This window comes from Vombatus ursinus, unplaced genomic scaffold, assembly GCF_900497805.2.
Source record: "Vombatus ursinus unplaced genomic scaffold, bare-nosed wombat genome assembly UNPS02014773.1, whole genome shotgun sequence".
NCBI classification, from domain to species: Eukaryota; Metazoa; Chordata; class Mammalia; order Diprotodontia; family Vombatidae; genus Vombatus; species Vombatus ursinus.
In genome coordinates this window covers 390,980-414,349 of record NW_020954551.1, presented here as the reverse complement: position 1 = coordinate 414,349, position 23,370 = coordinate 390,980, and the positions used below count along the sequence as shown (strand labels likewise).

The 23,370-nt window shown below is 43.8% G+C and overlaps 1 protein-coding gene across 5 annotated transcripts in view; it reads right to left on the bottom strand.

Annotated features, from left to right (window-relative positions):
* BBS9 (Bardet-Biedl syndrome 9) overlaps window positions 1-23,370 on the bottom strand; it is a 364,177-nt gene that overhangs the window by 168,474 nt on the left and 172,333 nt on the right. For all 5 annotated transcript variants that reach the window (XM_027863821.1, XM_027863820.1, XM_027863818.1 and 2 more), the window contains one exon: window positions 19,418-19,570. In XM_027863821.1, coding sequence (XP_027719622.1) covers window positions 19,418-19,570 — 153 coding nt within the window. The remainder of the gene's footprint in view (window positions 1-19,417; window positions 19,571-23,370) is intronic.

Below are 23,370 nucleotides of genomic sequence, written 5' to 3'. Positions count from 1 at the left end.
GGAGGCTACGTGGGTCCTGGCCCAAGGGCCAACACTGCCCGGCTGATAGATCTCCTCTAGGAGATACTTTGGGCAAATGTCCCATGCATGCACACACGTGGGCACGTACACACACACATACATACACACACACACAAACATACACACACACACGCATGCACACACACACGCACACTCACACACACCCCTACAACTACCATTTTTGTCAGGCCAGTCACCTCTCCCTCCTCAAATGTTCTTCTTTCACTTTCCATATTTTTCCTTTGCTCTTGTCACCTTATCCCTTGTAGCAGAGTGGTTGAGAGTGTAGTGAACTTGGGGTGAGAAATCTGCTCTTGGGCACTTACCAGCTATGTGACCTTGGATACGTCACTTAACCTCTGCCTGCCTCAGTTTCCTCATCTATAAAATAGGGACGATAATAGCAGAACAGAGAGGATGCGTCTATGGGCATGTTCAGGGTACAGAGAGCTGGAGTAAGGAAGGGAACTCCGCTCATCGGAGGCAGGATGCCCAGGACAAGGGGCCTGTGGCGGGCAGGAGGCCGGATCCAGCTCTGAGTCAAGGGTGAAGTGCGCCTGCTCTCGCCCTCTTTGGACTGCTTCTGTTCCATCACTGAAGGTGATCTGATCACCAGGTGTGATGAAAGTGATGACCAAATAACAAATGTAAAGTCCTCTGCAAACCTTATTACTGCAGTTTTCTCCTCCCCCCCTCCCACCCTGTGGGACTGCAAGCTCCCAGAGGACAGGGGATGTCTGCCATCTTCCTCTAAGTACAGCAGCTGAGGTGGGCACCCAGCTCCCAGGGCAGGCCCCCAGGCATGGCTGCCCTAGGTTCGAGCTATTCTGTGGATGTGAATCCTCTCAAATCCACATCTCCTAAGCCCCCATCGATGGCCTGTAGGAGGCGGCAAGAACTGAGTTCAAAGCAAAGACGTTTAACAAAATGATGGGGTAAGAAAAGTAGGAATCAAACATTTCCACAGTAAAAACTCGCCCACAAGTGTGGAAACAAATCATGCAGACGGTGGACGTGAGTAGACAACACACGCAGCCAGGGCACACATGTGGAAGGGCAGACATACAAGGAATGCGTGTGGCTGTGGTGCCTACATGTAAGGACCACATGTGGCTGGGGCAGGTGACGGGCAATGCCCATCTCCTCGCTGCCTACTGGTGCCATCCCGAGGCTCTTCCCACTGGACCCACTCTCAGAGGTTCCCTGCGAGGCCCCACCGGCCCTGTATCTGGGCTGCCTCTCTCTGTCCTTTCTCCAGAGAAGAAAGGGCTCTGCCAGGAGTCGACCTCAGCCACTGGACCGACGGCAGCCCAGGCTGGGGGGAAAGGGGGAGCCTTTCTCTGCTGTCCCCCAGTTAGTAGGGCTATGTGTACCTCATTTTCCTGAGATTCCAGGCTTCCAGGCCTCTTACCTCCAGAGATGTCTAGCCTAGAGGACCAAGAGCAGGGACACTCCTCCTGAGCGAAGCAGCTCGTGTCCTTTCCCTGGAATTCCACTCCCTGGTCCTGCACCGAGCCACACCTCCTGATTTTAATCTCTGAAGCCTCGCATAGCCTCGCTCACCATGTAAGGGCCATTCGCTTAATAACTGCCAGGTGACTTTGGGGTTCAGGGTTCCCTCAATTTCCAAGTCCAAATCCCTTCCCCTTCCATGGAGGTGAGTGTGCAGAGACGAGGCACAGAACCAAAGCTAAGCTCAGGAGACCTCAGGAGCAAGGAAGCCCTGTCTTCACAGCCAGACTCAGACACACGCCAGCTGGCTGACCTTGGCAGTCCCTCTCTTTCTCACAGATTCAGTTTCCTCATCTGTAAAATGGGGATGACAATAGCACCTGCCCCAGGATTGTCGTGAGGATAAAATGAGACATCTGTAAAGTGCTTTGCAAACTTTAAAATGCTGTATAAATGCTAATTGTGATTATTATTATTGTATATCCATTTCTAGTTGCTTAGCACGGTGTCCTTAGCCCAAGTCAAAACATCGTGCAGTTCCAAATCATAAGGAGGACACGCACAAAGTGTGTCAATCACTGCAAACCCATTATCTGTACTGGAAAAACAAGGTACCTGTGCGTGCCCTATCGAGGGGGAAGGGAGAGTGGGTCATTTTCTCCTATGAAGGCTATTTCATGTTACCACGACTGCGCTTCAACGTATGAGATCAACCTAGCCCAGGGGTGGGGAGCCTGCGGCCTTGAGGCCACACGTGGCCCTCTAGGTCCTCGGGGGCGGCCTTCTGACGGAGCCCAAGTTTTACAGAACAAACCCTTTCATGACGGGGATTTGTTCTGGTAAAGTTTGGATTCAGTCCAAGGGCTGCACTTGAGGACCTAGAAGGTCACGTGTGGCCTCGAGGCCGCAGGTTCCCCACCCCTGACCTAGACCATGAGAAATGAAGGGAATCCATCGAAGCCAAGAAACCCCCAATAGAAGAGGCTGCCTGGGAGTTCTGCTTCTCAGACTCGGCGGGGGGGTGGGGGGGCGCAGCGGAGGCCGCGTCACTGGACCAAGCAGAACAGAGAGGATGCGTCTATGGGCATGTTCAGAGTACAGCAAGCCGGAGTAAGGAAGGGAACTCCGCTCATCGGAGGCAGGATGCCCAGGACAAGGGGCCTGTGGCAGGCAGGAGGCCGGATCCAGCTCTGAGTCAAGGGTGACGTGCGCCTGCTCTGGCCCTCTTTGGACTGCTTCTGTTCCATCGCTGAAGGTGATCTGATCACCAGGCGTGCTGAGCCCTCCTTCAGGCCTCTGCCCCTGCTTCTTGACCAAGGCTTCCTGCCGAGCATTTTTACAACAATGAAAAACAAAGGCAACTGAACCTTCGAGGGACGGACGTCGTCACACTCTCCCCTTGTTAACAGCCCCAAGGTGCGATCCAGTGTAATGGGTCACAGTATCTTATTAACGATCCCCACATCTGCTACGTTAAAGTGTGTTATTCAGAGTTCATTACTTTTAATTACACACAGCATCCTCGACCTCACAGAGTACTCTATTTTGCTGCGTTGTGTCTAAAGAATCGAGACGCCTCACCTTCCACCATCCACTCCAACGCCTCTGCTCCACCAGATTCCTTGGAAGGCCCCCCTGAACCCTGGTACTCAGAGACAATTTCCAACTGAAATCATTCGCCCAATCTTGCCAATGACACTTCGTGAGCACATCCTATCTTTTCTGACATTAAAGATGATAATATAACCCCCAGCACACATCACCTAACTAGTTTTGGTCTTTCTCCCTTAAAAAAAGAGGAGGTCCCTATGGGTTGATACAACTGCCAGTTCTGAATTCAGTCTTTTCAGAGCCCCACTGAAAGAAAACTGATACAAAAGGAATCACTGTGTGAGACGTGATTCAACAAGAAGACAGATAACACGGCCAACCATCCTGACAAATGAGAGGTTGCCTCTACGTTTTCCTATCTTCACTGACACAAAGAGATAAGACGCCCATTTCCTTGTAATGGACTCAGTAGTGGTTTTATTGTCATGCTGGCTACATCCTGCCTCTGAGAGCACACCTCCGCCTCTGAGGATGCTCCTGCAAAAAAGGCAGGCCAAGGACAAAAGCGAAATTTAACAACAGGCTCAGGGGCCCCCGTCCGACTCAGGAGATTGGACGCTAAGACAAGTGAGTAAACGGCTGCACCTCCTGAAGCGTCCGGGATGAAAAGCCCACCTCGGGACCTCGGTCAGCAGCATCCTAAGGTCTAGGCTTGATGTAGCAAATCAGAAAGAGAAAGTATACCATAACAGAAGAAGACAGAGGTAAAGAGAACACATTCTGTTTATGAAAAATGCCAATGCCCTGGAGAGAGAAATTAGGCCGGATGGAGATTAAAACTGGAACGTTTCACACGCTAATAGGCCTACTCTTAGCTTGATGTGTGTGTAACGCTCATTAAACTGCAATTAGGGTCAGATGCCTCGATCTAAGAAGACATAACTTCAATTACTAAGCAGTAACACTTGCACTTCCCCTGTGCCTTCTAAAAGCTAATTCAATCTCACTGGGCCCATAGAAGTAGGGTTGCTTTGATGGAATTTAGCACAGACGAGGAAAAGACATGCTCTGTTAACTGGTGGGGCACTCCAATGATCAGAATCTACATTCTCAGGTTTACATACTGAAACATTTTGCCAGTTTTATGGTAAAGAGGAAAGAGCAATGGATTTGCAGTCAGAGGACTTGGGTTCTAATCTCAGCTCTGCCACATTACCTGGTCGCTTTTAGCACAACACATAACCTCGCTGGTCCCCAGTTCCTTCGATATAAAATGAGGGAAGGGGAGGATTGGTCTACATGTCCTCAAAGGTCACCTCCAGCTCTAAATCTATGATTCTGTGACCAAACCATGGCCTGGAAAATTGGTTTGGGAACAGCAAATGTTCCTATAGCCCTCTCTCATTTGCATCCAGACTTTGTAGATTTCTTTCCTCCCTACTGTTCATTTTTTAAGGTAGCAAAACTGAGTAAAAGAGAAGGGAAAAAGGACCAAAGGAGGAAGAAACGGAGAAATGAAGTTTACAGGGAGCATTTCCACTTGATAGCTGCCAATGAAGGGTCCCGTGGCCTATGAAGGCATATACAAGACCAGCCCTCCCACCACGGGTCATTCCAGAGCTCTGCCAGCATAGTTCATGGGAGGGGGGGATGTGGGAGGAAGAGGGAATATTTTTCCCCTAATCTTCCCCCCACCCACCCCTGGTTGTCCCAAGGCCCATCCAGGCACTTGACTGCTGCCAGGCATTCATGTGAATCCATGCCATGTATCTATGGCCCTCTTGGGTCACAAAGTAGTAGATATGGAGTGATTAGGTCCATATACTATCTGAATAAAGAGATATTCAGCCCATCAGGAGAGATGTCTTTGATCCTTCTCCCACATGGAAGTTAAACTAGAGAGGGTGGACATTTTGAGAAAATATCCCTAATTCTCAACTACCACAGTGGGACCTCCCTGTATACTCATACCCACATGGATATACCAAGGACAGATCATTCCAAAATGACAAGGTCTCTGTTTTGTGAGAACGAGCAGACTCTCCCTCCCCACCTCCCCACCATTCTTCTCCACAAGTTAATCTGCGGGGCAAAACAGTGCAGAGAAATGAGAAATCCAGGACCAAATGAGATGTCTGCAAAGTGCTTAGCACAGCGCCTGGCACACAGTAGGTACCATATAAATACCAGCTATTAATACTGCTATTATCATGATCATATTCAAACAGATGAGGGCCCGGCAAATAAATATTCAACGTAGATATACGGTGCCCATCTTGGGAACATACCAAGCAAGACGATTCGGTCCCAGTCCTGCCCATCCCGTGAATCCTTCCCACCCTGCAAAGCTACAGACGCCAGTGACCTTTTTGTCCCTCCATTCTGCTCCCTCCGATGGAAGAGGCCCTTCTCTAATGACCACAAGAAGAAATAAACAAGCAGCAGCCATACTAGCCAGCTGACACCTTCCCAGCTTCCCAGGCAACTGTCTTTCCTCGCCCCTGGAATGCAGTCACGCTTCTTAATGGTCAAAATGTTGAAACAGGCTCATTTAAACCAGAAGTCAAAAATATTTCTCAAACCCAAAGCCTGTGGATTCTGGAAGATCTTTCGTATATCAGGCCTGCACAAATAAACAGGCTGGAAGGAAATATTAGGTATAGAAAAAGTAACAAATAGCACATTCCAAACCACAGGGCCTCTGTGAAAAGGATGCCTGATGCATCCTCTACTCGGCGGAAGAGAAAAGCCAGCCAAGTACCCTTCCACAGCACGGACTATGGGCCATTATATCACACGTGTTATCCAATGCAATTCAAGTTTTACTTCACCGAGCATTCTCTGGGCTCTGCCACAGACAGCTAGCATTTGACTGTGAAGCGGGAATGGCGGGGTAACCGAATCCCCACCAACGTGCAGGCCACGCTATGAGGGTATGTCCCAAGTCCCCTGTCTCAGCTTACAGAGCCCACCATAGACAGCCCCACTCTGCCAAGCTAATGTACACAAAGAATTCATAACATGAAAGGGAACCTACCTTCCACGGCTTTTCTGCCAAATGCAATAAACATTCATCATTATCCATGTAAAGGCAATGACAGTCATCTTCAACAGAACCAAGTGACCAATGAGGTAAGTGTCCCCATCCTCTGGAGCTCAAGTCTGGGTAGTGATGGTGCACTTTAGGGACCTTTCCAGACGTGGCAGCTTGACTTTTGTGGGTCTGATACAAACGGACCAGAGCCCATGGGGATGCCAGTGTCTAGACAAGCTGCCTACAGCCCTAGCAGGAGTCAAGGGATGTTTGCATGTCCTTAGAAACAACCTGCTCTGGCCACTTCTGACTTTACCTTTCAGTGGTGTGATACAAGCATTTATTAAGTGCTCACAAAGCTTCCAGGATACAAATACAAGCCAAAAGAAGAAGAGTCCCTGCCCTTGCAGAGCTGATACTCTAATGCAAGACACATAAAAAGGGGCAGAGGGGCTGGAGATGATAGGTGCCCAGGGCCACAGTATTGAAGTCCAGAAAGTCAGAGCACAGACAGGAGGGGAATGAAGGTTGGCCTGCCTGGGCCTCTCCCCAGAATGGGAAGTCCCAAGAGAAATTCAATGAAAAAGGGCACGGAGGACAGATATTCCAGGGAGAAGAGGCCTCAGAGCTTGAGGGAGGTTCCAGGGTGAGGCTGAAGCGAAGGCAGCCATCAGTGTCCTGATTTTACAGATGAGGAAACGGACCCCACAATCATACCCTTACCCCTTAGGTCCTTGGGGCATTCTCAGATTCTTCTTATTGAGCAGTCTGCGGAGGTTCCAGGGATGAAGATGGAGATGAGGTAGATGAGAACAGTCACCTGTTTCTCCTCTGCCTCTGTATGCCCAAAGTCTGGCACAGCTCCTGGCACTTAAACTCTCATTGACTAACTGACAAAGGATAAAGAGGCACGAATGGAGTGCCACTTGCGCCAATGGAGAAAACACCCACGTGTATGACAGCGCAGATCCACTGAATGAAGACGTATGATGGGTTTTTCTATTACAGCACTAAAAGCCTAAACAGATTAATAAAAATGATCCTTTGTTTAAAATAACACATAAGTTCCACTTTACAAAGAAAAAAAAGGAACCACTCTTAAAACATCACAAAACATAATGTCAACATCACCATAAGCCCAGGCCCCATTAGGTCCTCTATTCAGCACCGCCTCCCCAGCTGCTAACTAATCGCCTTGTAGTTAGGTTATATATTCATTTTTTCATATGAGTTGTCTCCTCAAGTAGAACGTTAGCTCCTTGAGGGCAAGACCTTCTACTTCTGTCTTTGCAAGCCCTCTGTGTCACAAAGGACTGGGCCCATTTCTTTTTCTTTCTTTGGACTGGCCCTGTGCTTTCATTAGTGGAAGGCACACTCAGTTCTACCAGTGTTGGCCAGGGACTGATCCACAACTTAAGAAAGTCACCTAGAGCACTGAGAGGTGGAGTGACGTGCTCAGAGTCACCCAGACAGAACACGTCAGAATCAGGATCTGAACTGCTTCTCTCTGGCTCTGAGGACACCCCCCTCTCTACGACGTCCACTGTCTGAGTTCTCTTCTAATTAGCCAATTCTATGACACAGGAAGGCTTCTTTTTATGTCATCGCTTTCTTCTCCATCTCATCCCATCAACAAAACATCATTACTATTTTTATTTCAAAATATTTCATTCAGAGAAAGTAAAACCAAAATATTCTGGACGTCACCTGCTTCTGCAAGTGACTGATCTTTCTGAACAACAACCAGAATTAATCCCGGACTGCATCGGTCTTACGCTCCTTTTACGTTGTAAGTGACTGTCAAACAGCGGCAAGCGGAGTCACGAGGAACAGGAAATAAGTCTCAGGAGGCTCCCCAGTTCTATTTCCTCTAAGATTTCTCCAGTGTTGCTCAATGGCATTTTTCCATAGCATCCATTAGAAAGAAACATAATCCTGCTTCTCTATGTTCGGCCTCATTCATTCATTTCCTATGGCAGTAGTTATACTTTCAGTCCTGAATCAGGGAAACTATTTAACCTGATGAAATATAAATCACAGGACTGAGAACCTACAGAATTTTAACTTTTCATTTAAGGGGGTTTAACTCTGTGAAAGAAAAATGAGCAAACTACTCCAAGGTTTTAATAATCTCTCTTCTCTTGGAGAAGGCTGACAGCAGTCCAATGGCCCGCTTAACAGGCAGCCCGCCATAGTCTCGTTGCTGCCTTTGTAGGTGGTGATGGAGGCGGGTCAATGACATAACCCAAAGTAACATTAATTCATCATAACAGATGGGGAATTTAAAGGAGTTCAAAGGTCAATGTGTTCTCACACAAACCAAATAGAGAAACACTGGCCAAGGGGGGAGGGGACAGGTCAAGGCAGGTCTTTACTTCAGTTATTCTGTGAATGAGATATTTTGAGAATAACCAAGAGATGGCAAGGACTGAACAACTAAAAGTAGATTGTCAAAGATGACAAAAGAGTTGGAAAAGTCATTGGCAGATGGGCTATGGAACGATAAGGACGTTAACACACTACTGGGGATTGGGCTAAGGGGAACGACCTGTGAATTGATTCGACCATTATGGATTTCATTTTAGAATTTTTCAATTTTAAACTGCCCAGGCCTTTTGACCTAGAGTTCCCACTGCTGGGTATATGCCTCAAGGAAGTCAAAGGATGAAAACAAAGGCTCAATGTATGCCAAAATGTTTGTAGGGGCACACTGTGTGGTAGCAAAGAAAAGCGTGTGCCCAATGATTAAAGAATAGCTGAAAAAATCAACAATACAAGGATTAATGGAATATGATTGTGCAATAAAAATAATATGGGGAATTCAGAGAAAGCTGGTAAGAGTTATATGAACTGACCCTGAAATAAATGAGCAGAACTAGAAAAGCAAGGTATGTAATGACTGTAGCAACGTAAATTGCTCATTTAAGAGAAGTCTAACTTTAAGAAAATGAAAAATCCACTGAGTGAACTGGAAAGCAGGGACAGAAAGGTACTCCCTCCCTATGGAAAAGAGGAAGGACATTACTAAAATACACTGATACCTAGGGGGTCAGATGAGGTCATTGTATGGAATGCTGGTTTTGGGGTGCTCATTTTATTTTGTCACTAAAGAGGAGTCAATCAGTAAAAAATAGAAAGCCCAGGGGACTGTGTTTCTTTGTCTGTTTTTCTAGGAGTGACTATAATGTAAAGACTTATAGAAAACAGACATTAGTAAAACATTGTTTTGTTTTTAATATACTCCCCTTGCCAAACTGAACACAGTACCCCAGATGTAACCTAAGCAGGGGAGAGTACAAAGCACCCATCTCTTCCTGCTTCTTGGAAGTGAAGCCCAACATCACACTGGTGTTTTTGGCTCAGTCATAATTCATAAAATCCTAGGCCAAGGATGCCCTCATGGCATGGCAGCAATCCCAAGCAACTGAAGGGTTCTGCCAGGCTGGAAGGGCATTCAGACTAGTCCAGGTGATGGCCTCAGCCTGTGATAGGAGAAGCAGACTAAGCTCAGAATCAAGAGAAAGGCTGTCGGATCAGGAATTGTGTGGCCAAAGAGATCACGAATGAATGAATAAATCAATTTTTAAGGCATTTACTGAGTACTTACAATGTGTCAGGCACTATGCTAAGCACTGGGGAGGCAAAGAAAGGCAGGAACAGGGACCCTTCCCTGAAAGAGCTTACATTCGAATGTAGGGGTATACACATCCAGGGAAGTTACCAGATAATCCTAGAGGGGCAAGCACTCTGGCAGCTGGAGAGAGTGGGAAAGGCTGCGGCACATGGGCACAGTTGTGAAGGAAGCCAATGCCAGGCAATGACTTCCTTAGGCATCTGCGATGCTGTTTACTTCCCCTACAGAGAGGGGGAGGCCCAATGGTAGTGCACACTGCAGGACACCTTCCCTGCAGGCTTATGATTTCTTCATAGACATGTGTGGAGCCCTATTGGCTTCTGCAGCCATGACGGCTGTGTGTCAAAAGAGGGAAGGAGGCGCTTCTAAGAAACACAGCCTGGGAGAGGCAGAGCCACGACGGCGGCTCAGAGGCAGACTGGGAGAGGCAGAGCCAAGATGGCGGCTCAGAGGCAACAACACAGCTGAACTCTCCCAAAATTCCCCCCGAACACCTTTAAAATAACACTTCAAGCAGCCAAGCCAACAAAAGGTCAGAGTAAGACACTCTTCCAGCCTGAGACAACTTAGAAGATTGGCAGAAGAGGTCAGTGACACTGGAGCTGACCCATAACACATGTAGCAGCAGTGGCAGCAGCTTCAGGAGCTCTCAGCTCAGAGATGATAAAGGGGTTGGACAACTGGTCAGAAAGAGATGACAGGAAACCCATTCCTGGCACCGAGTGCAGCTGACACTGACTGGCAACTCTACTGCCTAATATGGAGTTCCGGGTCGCAGCTCCAGGGCGGAGAGGAGCACTCCTATTTGTGGCTGCAGGGCTTGGTAAGGGCCCTTCTTGGGTAGAGACCAGGGTGCAGACCAGGAGAACAGTGACCACATCTCTCCTAGGATCACAGCACCTCAGAAGCACTGAAAACATGCAGATTCCCAGGACTAGCTCTGAAAACAGTAGCACAAAAAAGCCTGAAGCTTTGAAGCTTGGCACGGTGCTCCCCAGCCCAAGATGAGCACAGCCCAACTTTAATATAAAGTTCAAAGTCAAGAAAAATGAAGCTGGAAAAAAATTAGCAAAAAAAAAAAAAGTGACCATTAAAAAAACTGCTATAGTGGCAAGGAAGATCAAATCACAAACTCAGAAGACAACAATGTGAAAACTGCTACAACAAAGCCACAAAAGAAAAATGCTAATTAGACCCAAACTCAACAAGAATTCCTGGAATAGTTAAAGAAAGAAATAAGAGTGATAAAGGAAAAATTAGAGAAAGAAATGAGAGTGACTCAAGAAAATTATGAAAAGATAGTTAACAGCTTAGCAAAAGGCACCAAAAAAAATAGTGAAGAAAAATAACACCTCAAAAAAACAGAATGGGTCTAATGGTAAAAGAAGAATAAAAATTCACTGAAGAAAAGAACTCCTTAAAAAGAAGAATTAGCCAAATTGACAAAGAGGTACAAAAGCTTACTGAAAAAAATAATTTCTTAAACATTAGAAGTGGACAAGTTAAAGATAATGAATCCACAAGACATCAAAAGACAATAAAACAAAGTCAAAAGAATGAAAAAAAAAATAGAAGAAAATGTGAAATATCTCATTGGAAAAAACATCCAACCTGGAAAATAAATCAAGGCCAGATAACTTAAGAATTATTGGACTATCTGAAAGTCATGATCAGAAAAATAACTTTGACATCATATTTCAGGAAATTATAAAGGAAAAGTGCCCTCATATCTTAGATCCACAGGGTAAAATAGAAATTGAAAGAATTTACCAATCACTTCCTGAAAGAGATTACACAACAGAAACTCCCAGGAATATTATAGCCAAAAGCAGAAAATACTGCAAGCAGCCAGAAAGACACCATTTGAATATCACGGAGCCACAATCAGGATCACACAGTTTCCAGGTGAAAGAAGCAGAGGGCTCGAAATATGATATTCTGAAAGGCAAAGGAGGTAGGGTTAGAACCAAGAATCACCTAGCCAGAAAAACTGAGTATAATCCTTCGGGGGGGAAATGGATACTTAATGAAATAGAGGACTTTCAAGCAATTCTGATGAAAAGACCAGAGCTGAACAGAAAATCTGACATTCAAAGATTCAAATGAAGCATAGAAAGGTAAACATGAAAGAGCAATCACAAGGTGTTCAATAAAGTTAAACTGTCTACATTCCTATTTGGAGGGATACATGTAATGCCTAAGACTTTATCATCATTAGGGCAATTAAAAGGCATTTACATAGACAGAGGACATGGGTGTGAGTCGATTCTGTTGGGATGATCTCCAAAAAAATAAAATGGTGAGAAAGAGGGATGCACTGGGAGAAGGGGAAAGGCAGAGATAAGATGGTGAAAATTTTTCTCACATAAAAGAGACATGCAAGGAAGATCTTTAACAGAGGAAAGGAAAATGGAGGGGAGAGGTGGCCAGGCATGATCCTCACTCTCATCAGAATTGGGCCAAAGAGGGAAGAATACATATACGCACTCAGCTGAGTATAGAAATCTATCTTATCCAAAGAAAGCAAGGGCAGGGAGGGGAAGGAGAGGGATAAGAAGGAGGGAGACTTAAGGGAGGCAGTGGTCAGAAGCAATATAGACTTTCATGGAGGGACAGGATAAAAAGAGAGACAAGGATAAACAGAAGAAAATGGGATGGAGAGAAACATATAGTGATATATAGTAATCATAACGGAATGTGAATGGGATGAGCTCACCCATGAAAGGGAACCAGAATCCAACAATCCGTTGCTTACCAGAGACATGCTTGAAACAGAAAGACGCACAGGGTTGAAATAAAGGGCTGGAATAGAACTTACTACACTTCCACTGAAGTTCAAAAGGCAAGGGTAGCAATCATGATCACAGGCAAAGCAAAAGTAGCCCTAATTAAAAGAAATAATCAGGGAAACTGCATTTTGCTAAAAAGGCACCACAGACAATGAAGTAATATCAAAAAAATTTACAGCAAGTTTCTCTGATAAAGGCCTCATTTCTCAAACATGTAGGGAATTGAGTCAAATTTATAAAAATAAGAGCCATTTCCAATTGATAAATGGTCAACGGATATGAAAAGACAGTTTTCACCAGAAGAAATCAAAGCTATTTACAGTTATATAAAAATGTTCTAAATCACTATTGATTAGAGAAATACAAACTAAAATAATTCTGAGGTACCACTTCACACCAATCACAAGTGATACGTTCTGGAGGGGATGTGAAAAAATAGGCACACTAATGCAAGGTTAGTGGAGTTGTGAAGTGGTCCAACCACCTGGAGAACAATTTGGAACTATGGTCAAAGAGGTATGAAACTGCATACCCTTTGACCCATCGATACCACTCCTAGGGACGTATCCCAAAGAGATCGAGGAAAAAGGAAAAGGACTTATATGTACAAAATTATTTACAGCAACTCTTTTTGTGGTGGAAAATAATTAGAAATTGAGAGGATGCTCATCAATTGGGCAACGGCTGAACAAGCTGCAGTATATGATGGTGATGGAGTACTCTCATGCTGTGGGAAATGACAAGGGGGGTGGTTTCAGAAAAAAATCTGGCAAGACCTACATGAACGGATGCCAAGTGAAGTAAGAAGAACCAGGCGATCACTGTGCACAGTAACAGCAAGGTTGAAATAATGACCAACTATGAAAGACTTGGATATTCTGATCAATACAATAATCCAAGACAATTCCAAATGGCTCATGATGAAAAACTGCTATCCTACCTTCAGAATTCTGAGAGCAAATTATAGTATAATTTTCTTGCTTCCTTTATTTTTTTTATTTTTATTTATTGTTATTTTTACAACATGACTAATATGGAAATATGTTTAGTGTGATTTCACGTATATAATTAATTGATATCAATTTGCTTACTTTCTTATTGGGTGGGGGAAGGGAGGAAACTTGGAACTCAAAATTTGAAAAGAAACAAATGTTAAAATAAATAATAAATTTTGAAAACACACAAAAAAATACAGACTATCTATAAATATTATACTAACTTAATTGCTGGTACCCTTCATTTGATTTCTTTGGCCAAACACCAGAAATTCTATACCCTACAAGCAATTCAACCCCATTTTAATGACATTCTTGTGATAAATGAAACCAGAGAATGGGAAGAAGTTGCAGCTACGTGGAAGAAGAAACCAACAAAGTAGTTAGCAATAGGGCTTCACTATCTACCCACAGGCCTTCAGCTCAGGTGCCCCTGACTCCATGAAGCCTTCCTGGATTCAACAATTGCCAGTATTCCTTTTTTCCAGCATTAATACTGTGTATATCCTCTCTCCCTCAGTGGACCAGAATCCCCTTGAAGCAGAGAATCTTTTTTTATTTTCATTTGAATCTCTAGGCCTACAACAGGCACAAATGTCTGCTGAATTGAACTGAATTTCACAAGGCTGTCTTACTTTGCTGTGTTACTGATACACACGAGTAAACAAGAGTAAACATAAGTAAACTGTTTGCATCCAATCCATTAATGCTAAACTGCTACAGAAGACCAAGAAAAGAAGTCCTATAAAGAACCCAAGATAAATTCCTCCAAAGTGCATCACCTCAGTGAATCCACTAATACTACGTCAGTCCAGCAGAAAAGGTACTGGACAGGGGATCAGAGGACCAGGGTTCAAATCCTGGCTCTATGTGACCTTGGGCAAATCCTTTTTAAGTCTCTCTAGACCTCCGTTTCTTCATAGCTACAGAGGTTGACCTCTAACGTCCCTTGACACTAAGCTCTTATGTCAGAAAACATGGTCCAGGATTAATGCAGAATTTAAATTAATTAGGCCCAAGTTTTATAGACGGCTTAGATGTCCTATGTATGGCTATCCAAAACACTTTCTTCAAGAAATGAGTCAGAAGGCATTGAGCTTGGCAAGAACAGAAGCACGACATAAAAAATGACCAGTTAAGTGGCTGGGATTTATCTCAGGATTAGCTGTCCATCTGCAGTCATAGCACTGGCTGGGCAGGGCAAGGGTCAAAATCAACACAAGATTATAAAGGTAAAAATGAGAAGAAAATACTGGATGCCATTACTACAACAGTTCCAGCTATTTAAACAAACCAGCAATTTTTTTTAAAAAGGAAATTAATGAGAGTAAGAACAAAGCTTCTGATTATCACCACTTCCTAGAGAAATTTAACCAATGGAAAACAGCTGTTACAATGAGTAGGAAAAAAAGCCCAGAAACCACTTCATTCAGCAAACATTCAATGGTCTCCTTGCCACGTGGAAAGACTTGGCAGCCAAGGGCAATGCCAGTTGGGAATACAACATGGCTCTTCAGTGACATCGACAGCTACTAAAAACGTGGGTTTAGTCATCCTCTCGGGGAAGACTAGAAAGAATGAACATGACCAGGTGCCTTCCAGGTCTAAACCCCATGAGCAACTCACCTACCTAGAACTCAGCTATCAGCTATGTGTATCTATTACATCACATATTTAGAACACAACTAAGAACCAAAAGTTAAAAACAAGCATCCGAAATAAGAACGACAAAAGCCACCAGCAGAGATCACACACTTTACTCCTGGGGCAGACTCTCAGGCCCTTACCCAGACTCTAGTCACTCTTACTGTTGACCGTCTCCCAATAGACGTGTGTGTGTCTCTCCCTATAAGAACGAGTTCATGAAAGGCAGGGACTGTCTTGCTTGAATTCTTACCTCCAGAGCTTACCCCGTGCCCAGCACACAGTAAATGCTCAATAAGTACTTTTCATTCACTCTCTCCTTCTCCTCTCTGAATATTTTGTGCCATGCAAACAGACAACAACAAACACACTCCTGCTAGTTTGTCTGGAAACATTAAGGATTACTATTTCTCCAACCTAAAACTCTACTTTTGCCTTTAGGAAAGCAGATGGAACAATTGCCAATGGTCTGCTGGTGATAACCAAACTTACCTCTTGGCCTTAGGACATACCCTAGGGAAATGCCTTCTTCCATGGAAAGGGAAGCACCTTCTCTATCTCTTCCACAGTTAAGGTTCTCTGTACAGATCCCTGAGAGGAATCCACTGACACCTCCAGGAGGAATCTCCTCCTTGTCAAAGATTCCTACAGATGTTACCACAAACCTTCTTGGGGCAGCCCCCAGGGCATGGGGCACAGAGGCAGTTTGGGCATCTCTCCAAGCAAGAAATGAGGTTGTTTCTGCCAGATGTGAGCCCAAACTGTGGAGCATAACAATGGCATTAGTATTTCTTCTTCAATAGGACCTTTCCTGCATCACTTAAGCTGTTCTGCCTCATAGCATCATTGTGGGTGTCTGGTCTACCGTCTCACTAATTGGGACCAACACCAGATTTTAAGAGCCAAGAGTGAAGGGACAGGGTCTTAACCATCTATGTTTCCTCCACAGCATCTAGGTTGGGGTCTGGTGGTACATAATGAAATCTCAACCCCTATTTGTTTAATCAACTGAATTAAATTTAGCATCACCAGCACAAATCAGAATAATGAATGTATCAATTATTCTGCATACTTGGTACTCTTTCAAGACTCCAGAAAAGCTGCAGATACATCAGAATGGAAAGACCTGTCAAAGGAGGAGGGTTTGCCAAGTGATGGTTACATGGAAGTTACTGGGGGGAGGGGTGCATGGCAGTGCCCAGGGGGAGCAAGGAGAGTCTCCACGGCCCCTCAATATCACCTATCCAGAGGGATGAGAAGAATGACAGCCAGGGCCAGAGCGGCAAGTCGGGCCCAGCAACACCTTGGAAACAGAAGGTGATTGGGGGGGGGGGGCGTGTTTTTGTTTTTAAATAGATCTGGGTCTTCATCAGCGTCAAGAGCCTGTGATGAGGAATTTTCTGTACAAGCAGAAATCAGCGCCTTCTATGGTCAGGGCTTTTAAGAATGACCACTGGCAGTGGCACTGACCCTCCATCCAGCAACCGGCCCCAGATCCCCCAGACCGGATATTCCAGAAGCAGGGTGGCTTGACTCAAAGACCTGCTCTCTATCCCAGGCACCATGTTGTCTCTCAATCTCATCTTATATAATGTGGTTATTATTATAGAGAAATGAATATTCCACAAGTTCAATCTCCTTTCCCCAAAAATAGCTACATGACAAAAATTTTAAAAGTCTCCTGCCTCCAAAAGTCATTGTTTCCTTTAAAAAGGGAGGGGGGCAGGAGAAGAGTTCATCATTTTCTACTCTTACACATTATTATGTTACCAAAAATAAAAGGAAAACTGGTGCATTTGGGAGTTGGAAGGGACCTCCTCTGTGACTCCCATGTGGGGTCATGACCCACAATTTAAGAAGCGCTGAAGGCGTCACAAGTGGAAAAAGCTTAATAAGGCTATGAAAGCATCGCCTTTACCTCCTCCTCATAAGTGGTCATCCAGCCTTTCCTTGAAGCCCTCCAGTGAAGGGGAGACCACCACGACCTAAGGAGACCCTCTGCTTGGAGACAACCCCCCATCTCCAGAAACGTTCTGTCCACCCAACGAGAACGTGTCTCTGAATTCTGCTCGCTACGCCTCCTCCTTCTGCCACCGCGGGCCACGCACAACAGGCCCGCCCGCTCCCTAAGACACACCGCATGCAAGTTCTCATGCTCCCCCTCACTCCTCTCATCTTCAGGCTACACAATTCTATTAGGTGGGAAGAAAAAAAGGAACTCCAGGGGCAGCTCAGCGGCACAGTGGATAGAGCACCGGCCCTACGTTCAGGACAATCTGAGTCCAAATCCAGCCTCAGACACATAACACTTACTACACTTAACCCCATTGCCTAGCAAAAGAAAAAAGAAAAAGGAACTCCAGCAGGCTGAACTGGATCTATAATTTAACAGATATTCTCATAAGGAACCTGAAACATATTTTGAATTAACACTTCAAACAGCTTGCAAAATTCTTGATTTTTTTTCCTAAATTAATTTTGTATATTGTTTTAGTATCTCAAGTATACGACTAAAAAGACAAGGTGTTTACCTTTTTATTATTTGTGATTTTGAAACTACTATGTATTAAAGACAAACAGAATTAATGACCTTCATTCAGCCATTTCCTGAATGACAGGCACCCCCTTAGTTTCTGCTAGCACAAAAAACAATACTATAAATATTTGTTTTCTCATGTGAGTAAAGTGTGGTTCAGCAGCCTTTTCCTCTCTCTTTGATTTCTTTGGGGCACAGGTCTAGCAGTGACTCTGTTGACTCTAAGGGTGGAAACCTTGTGGGCATAGTTCCAAATTGCTTTCCAGAATGGCTGCCCCAATTCGCAGCACCGCTAATGGCTCATTAATGGCCCCATTTCTCCATGGCCCACCCAATATTTGTCATTTTCCAAGGCCGAAAAGAGAGAAAATAAATGCTTGTTAATTGAAAAAAATTTATAAGAGACAAAAAAAGGAAATTAAATTCATAAATGACATGAAAGGAATTACAGAATTAAATTACAGAATTACAGAATTAAAAAATTGAATACGAAAAGTCAAAGAGAAACTCATTCTTTGATGGAACTGTGATCTCATTGGCGTGGGTAATCTAGATATCCTAGAGTCAAATTCTCTTCAAATTCCATTAAAATCATAACTGACATTGTGTATTAATCAAAAGACACATATGATTAAGGACAACATCCGGCAGTTCCTTGGGAGAGGACCATTGCCAGTGGCTGACCCGGGCATCATGAAATCCTTGAAGTACCCCCAGTTACCTTTGAACTGAGGACAGGAGTGACAGCCAGAACCTAAAACACTGCACCCACCCGGGCTTGGATGGAGGGCTAATCCCAAGCTCCTCTATGCTGGGGTTTATGAGGCTTCTTCATGGAGATGATAAAAGGGTGGAGGGTCAAGCTGAGAAAGCAGAGAAGAGCTCTGATCTCTCCTTCCCTTCCACCCCCAGAGACCCATATTCCTCATTGGGCCACAGGATTCTGGGATTGGAGAACTCGCCTGACTAACTCCCAACCACCAGACCAGGTGCACTCATGACTTTGTACCTCTTAGGAACTTACTAGGAGTCAATATGATTGCAGGTGTCACACTAGCCGAGAAAAAGCCTGGAATCAATAAGGCCTAGCAGACTTACCACAGTCCATATAAAAGGGGACTGATTGCTACTTTTTGGTAATTAGAAATTTTGCTGCAGTCCTTCGGTCTGCCTGGCATCTTTTGGTTTAAATGTACGTTCTAGGTAAGCAAATAAAAGTCGTTATTTTAAGGCTATGAAAAAATACTTACCTATTGTTTGCCCGGGACATGGAGGCAGACGTGCATAAGAACAGCCCCGACTAACTCCCCAAATGAGAAGCTTCACAAGATCCACGGTTTGGGCTTTCTGATCCATTATCCTATTCTTGAGGCACCCATCCCAACCTCATGTCATCAGTAAGTCCAATAAGCAGGCCATCACTTACTTCAATCACATCATTCATGAAAACGCCGACCAAAACAGCGCTCTGTGACACTCACCTGCATACCTCAAGAAGGGAGGCGGAGAGAGCAATGAACCAAGTTTCTGTCTCCATAAAGTCAAACACTGGGTAAAGATGAAACCTAGGGCTCAGATCTCATACTGATGATTCTAAGAACAAGATGGCGATCACAGCAATCGAAAGCCACAAAAATGCTTCTGAATTATATCCAGGGAAAGACATTTCTTACCCTAGAGGACACCCTGCAGCAAACCCCCATGCTGAATCACACCAGAATCTCCATCATCCTGGAAAAAAATGATGCCTATTGCACTGACCTGTTTGTACGTGCCATCAAGCAAGGTGTCCAGATGCTGGAGAGGAGCAGGCGTCTTATCTTTGAACCTGCTCAGCAGGCGTCGTTCGATGGCTCGGAACTGGATGGCTCTTTCAGATAATAGCTCTTCAACTTTTTCTCCATTCAATCGGAGCTATAATTAAAAATTTCCAAAATCCTAATTAACTGGCCAATAAAGAGCCTTTGTTATGCCAGACACATTTAGGGTCAAAAATGGAGGTGGCTATCAGTCCACTAATGAAGCTCATGTCTAACACAGAGTAGGGGCTACATAAATGCTTTTCATTGACTCTGAGATCCACTATTCTTCTTTTAAAGCATTTCTCTTAATAGTAATAAAATACTATGGAAAATTAAAATAATCAAGACAGTACATACTAATTAAAAGATTTCCAAAGTGAGGTGGCTATTTTTTCACAAAGCAAATACAACAGCATGAAATCCCCCAAATTTAAGGCATACCATAAATATAAAAGGATACATAATGTGTCTAGACAGTTGCTGAAAATGTCCGTGTTTTTAAGAAGTAATGTACTGAATATATAGGAAAACCAACAGCATGTCTACAAAATATTTATGAATGCAACTGTAAATTGAAAAATCTATTTCATGCTTTAACTAATGGATTGTGATAGCACAGGGGAAAATGCATATATCTTCTCTCTACATATTATCCTATCAGCAAAATGAAAATGACTTGTCATATAGAGTCATATCATAATAAACTGGGAGAGAGTAAAGGACTCTATTTTTCACAACTAGAAAGCGAATGAATTTGTAACTACCAGCATCATAGAGAGTAGTATAAAAGATAATGCTGTTATATAAAAATAAAAAGCTTTCATACAAATAAAATCAACTTAGCTAGAGTGAGAAGAAAAGACACATGACAAGGAAGGATGAGTGGGAGTGAAGGGGGCTCCTATGTGGGAAAGACTGTGGTGTAAAAAACAAACGAACATCAACAAGACTTATTCATAAAGGAAAAGAGAGGGACTGGAGAGAAATCTTCCAACAAAACATCTCGGATAAAAGTCTGACATCAAAACATAAAGGGACTACTAGCTGTGTGACTCTGGGTAAGTCACTTAACCCCAATGGCCTCACCAAAAAAAAAAAAAAGAAAAAACAAAACCTATAGGGAAACAGACACAAAGTGATATAATCAGGAGCCAATCAGGTCAAAGGAGATGAAGAAACAACTTTCAAAAGAAGAAACATCAACTCTCAACGCATCTGAAAAAGAGCCCATACTTGCTAATAACCAGAGAAATGCCCTTTAAAACAACACACATACACACAAACACATATACTCCAGGGGAAAAAAATCCCTAATGAAAAAGCAAAGCACTTGAAGTAAGTGAACCTGATTCAGAAAGTATTTTATGGATGAAACTTGGAAAAGGGCACTATCGCCCTGGGAATTAACAAGACCCACCAGTGTTCTATCCAAATCCAGCTTCATCACGGACAGCAGGGGAGCCGAAGCATTTGGACGCCATTATCTCAGTGCCCGATATACTACACAGGGGAAGGGCAATGGCCTTAATGGGAGGTCAAGTCAATATGCATATATTAAGTGACTACTATGTGCCTGGACTGTAGAATGCATGAAGGGAAACGATATTTGTAAGAAGGCTGGGAAGGTAGATTAGAGCCAGGGGGTGATGGGCTTTAGATGTCAAACAGCGATTCCTATAGCTACTTTTCTCAACTCGATAATCTTTATGGGAATGGCCCATGAGCCGTGTCCTGAGGGTATATGTGATAAAGCTCTAAGAAGGCTTCTGGAGACTAGTTTCTACAGCAGACCACATATTCCCAGGCACACAACTGACTGAGGCATAAGGAATACAAACCATACCAAGTCTATGGTGTGTTGAGTACAACTAAGTATTTTTCTCAACAGAGTAAATTCTGGCCTTAAAGGCTCTCTTCAAAGGAGTTCTCTCCCATTCCATGACAGACACTACCTAGGAGATAATCTTGTTCAATCATCCATTGAGCATCAACGTTAAATGAGACATAAACTAGGTGGACGTATTCTACCATTAAAGCATTTGATAGCGTTGGGAGGGTACCCTACCCAAAACCCAAAGAGAAAAGGCACCTGCCAAGCAATCGATCCATAGAGTAAGGACAAGTGGACAAAGAAGACATACTGGTCAGAGTCTGACATATAGTCAGATAGGCAGTCATTTCATATGGATAGACAGCCAGGACTGGAGTCAAGAAAACTCATCTTCCTGATTTCAAATCTGGCCTTAGACACTTAGCTATGTGACTATGGACAAATCACTTTATCCTGTTTGCCTCAGTTTCCTCATCTTTAAAATGAGCTGGAGAAGGAAATGGCAAACCACTCCATTATCTTTACCAAGAAAACCCCAAATGGGGTCACGAAGAGTCAGACACAACTGAAATGATTGAACAACAACAATAGTGAATGTTTAGCCTAGAGAAGAAGCAAAAACATACGGTGGGGCATGTGATAGCCATCTTCAAGTACCTGGTGGAAGAATGATTCGACATGTCCTGTCTGGCCTCCAATGGCAGAATTAGGAGCAAGGCATGGAAATATACAACAGTGTATTGTTGAACAGAAATATTTCCATCTCTCTTGATACAAAAGTCATAGAGAAGAGGACTCTGCCTCGCTCCCTGAGGTTGTCATTTCCCAGTGCCCCAGATGGCCTTCTGCCTGAAAGAGCTTCCAAGGGCAGCAAAATGACTCTAAGGAAATCGTTTATGAACCAAGATGATGCATCTTAATAATTCATCAACCTAGCAACTTTATGGAAATGTAACAACTGCAAAACGCAGCCAATAGGTGGAAAAACTGAACGGCAGGAAGAGGCGCTTGTCTCTTACAAAAAGCAATAAAGAAAGAAATCTTTCCATTTCAATAACTCCCAGAGATGACTAAATGGTATTAGCAGAAGGTTGGAGAAAGTGTGAGGTTACCCAACAGCAAATAAAGAAATGGGTCTTGTAGTGTGTGTGGGGGGGGGGGGGGGGGGAGGCCAGCATTACTAGAGAGAAAAGGACAATGGTTTTCTTTAATATAGTTTAACTGTGCATGAATATTTTCTTACCACACACACACAGAACATAAAAGGAAGCACATTTAGGCAAATGACATGGGTGCATTGCAAATGAATTACCTTTGGCCAAATGAAAGCCGTGAGTTTTTCCCTGTGAGAATGTCAGACACAGTAGGTAGGCCAACCTGCTGATCTGAAATCTCCCTAAGGGCAAGTGCTGGGGATAGAAATTCTCTCCTCCAGAGCCATTTGCAGCACTCACCACACAGGAGGCGATTAATGAGCAGTTTTTATTGTTAATAAAAAAAGCTGAATGACAGAAATGTTTGAAGGAATATAGTAATCTGACTACAATACCACAAAACAGAACATGACATGCCACAGTGGATATCCGGCTGCTGTCTGATCACAGACAAGGCCCCAGATCTCTCAGTTCCCCAGACACAGGCTAGACTGCAAATTACAGATTTGCATGGGTAGAGGGAGTTTCTACCCTATACCAAAGAAATCACAGGTTCATCTCACCAAAAGTAGGTTGAAAGAGGGAAATGAATGAAAAAAATGTAATTTACAATAGGCCATTATTTATATATCATGTATCATACATATCAGACTGCTTTAACATGAAAAAATTCAGACATCTCAAATTGAAAGCATTTGGCATAAAAATACACTGATTCTTTGCAGAATTTCCTTTCCTCATAAGACCTTGACAAGTCAAAGAAAACATTATTTCAAGCTCTTTATTCTCTAAGGACCTGATGCTGTAGAGAATTATGTATTCATTTTGTACAGAAATTCTTATACTAATTCTGAATGCCTGAGGACCACAGAAGAGAAATTTGACTGAACTTCCCTTTTGTGGCCCATATGGATAGTATTTTATACA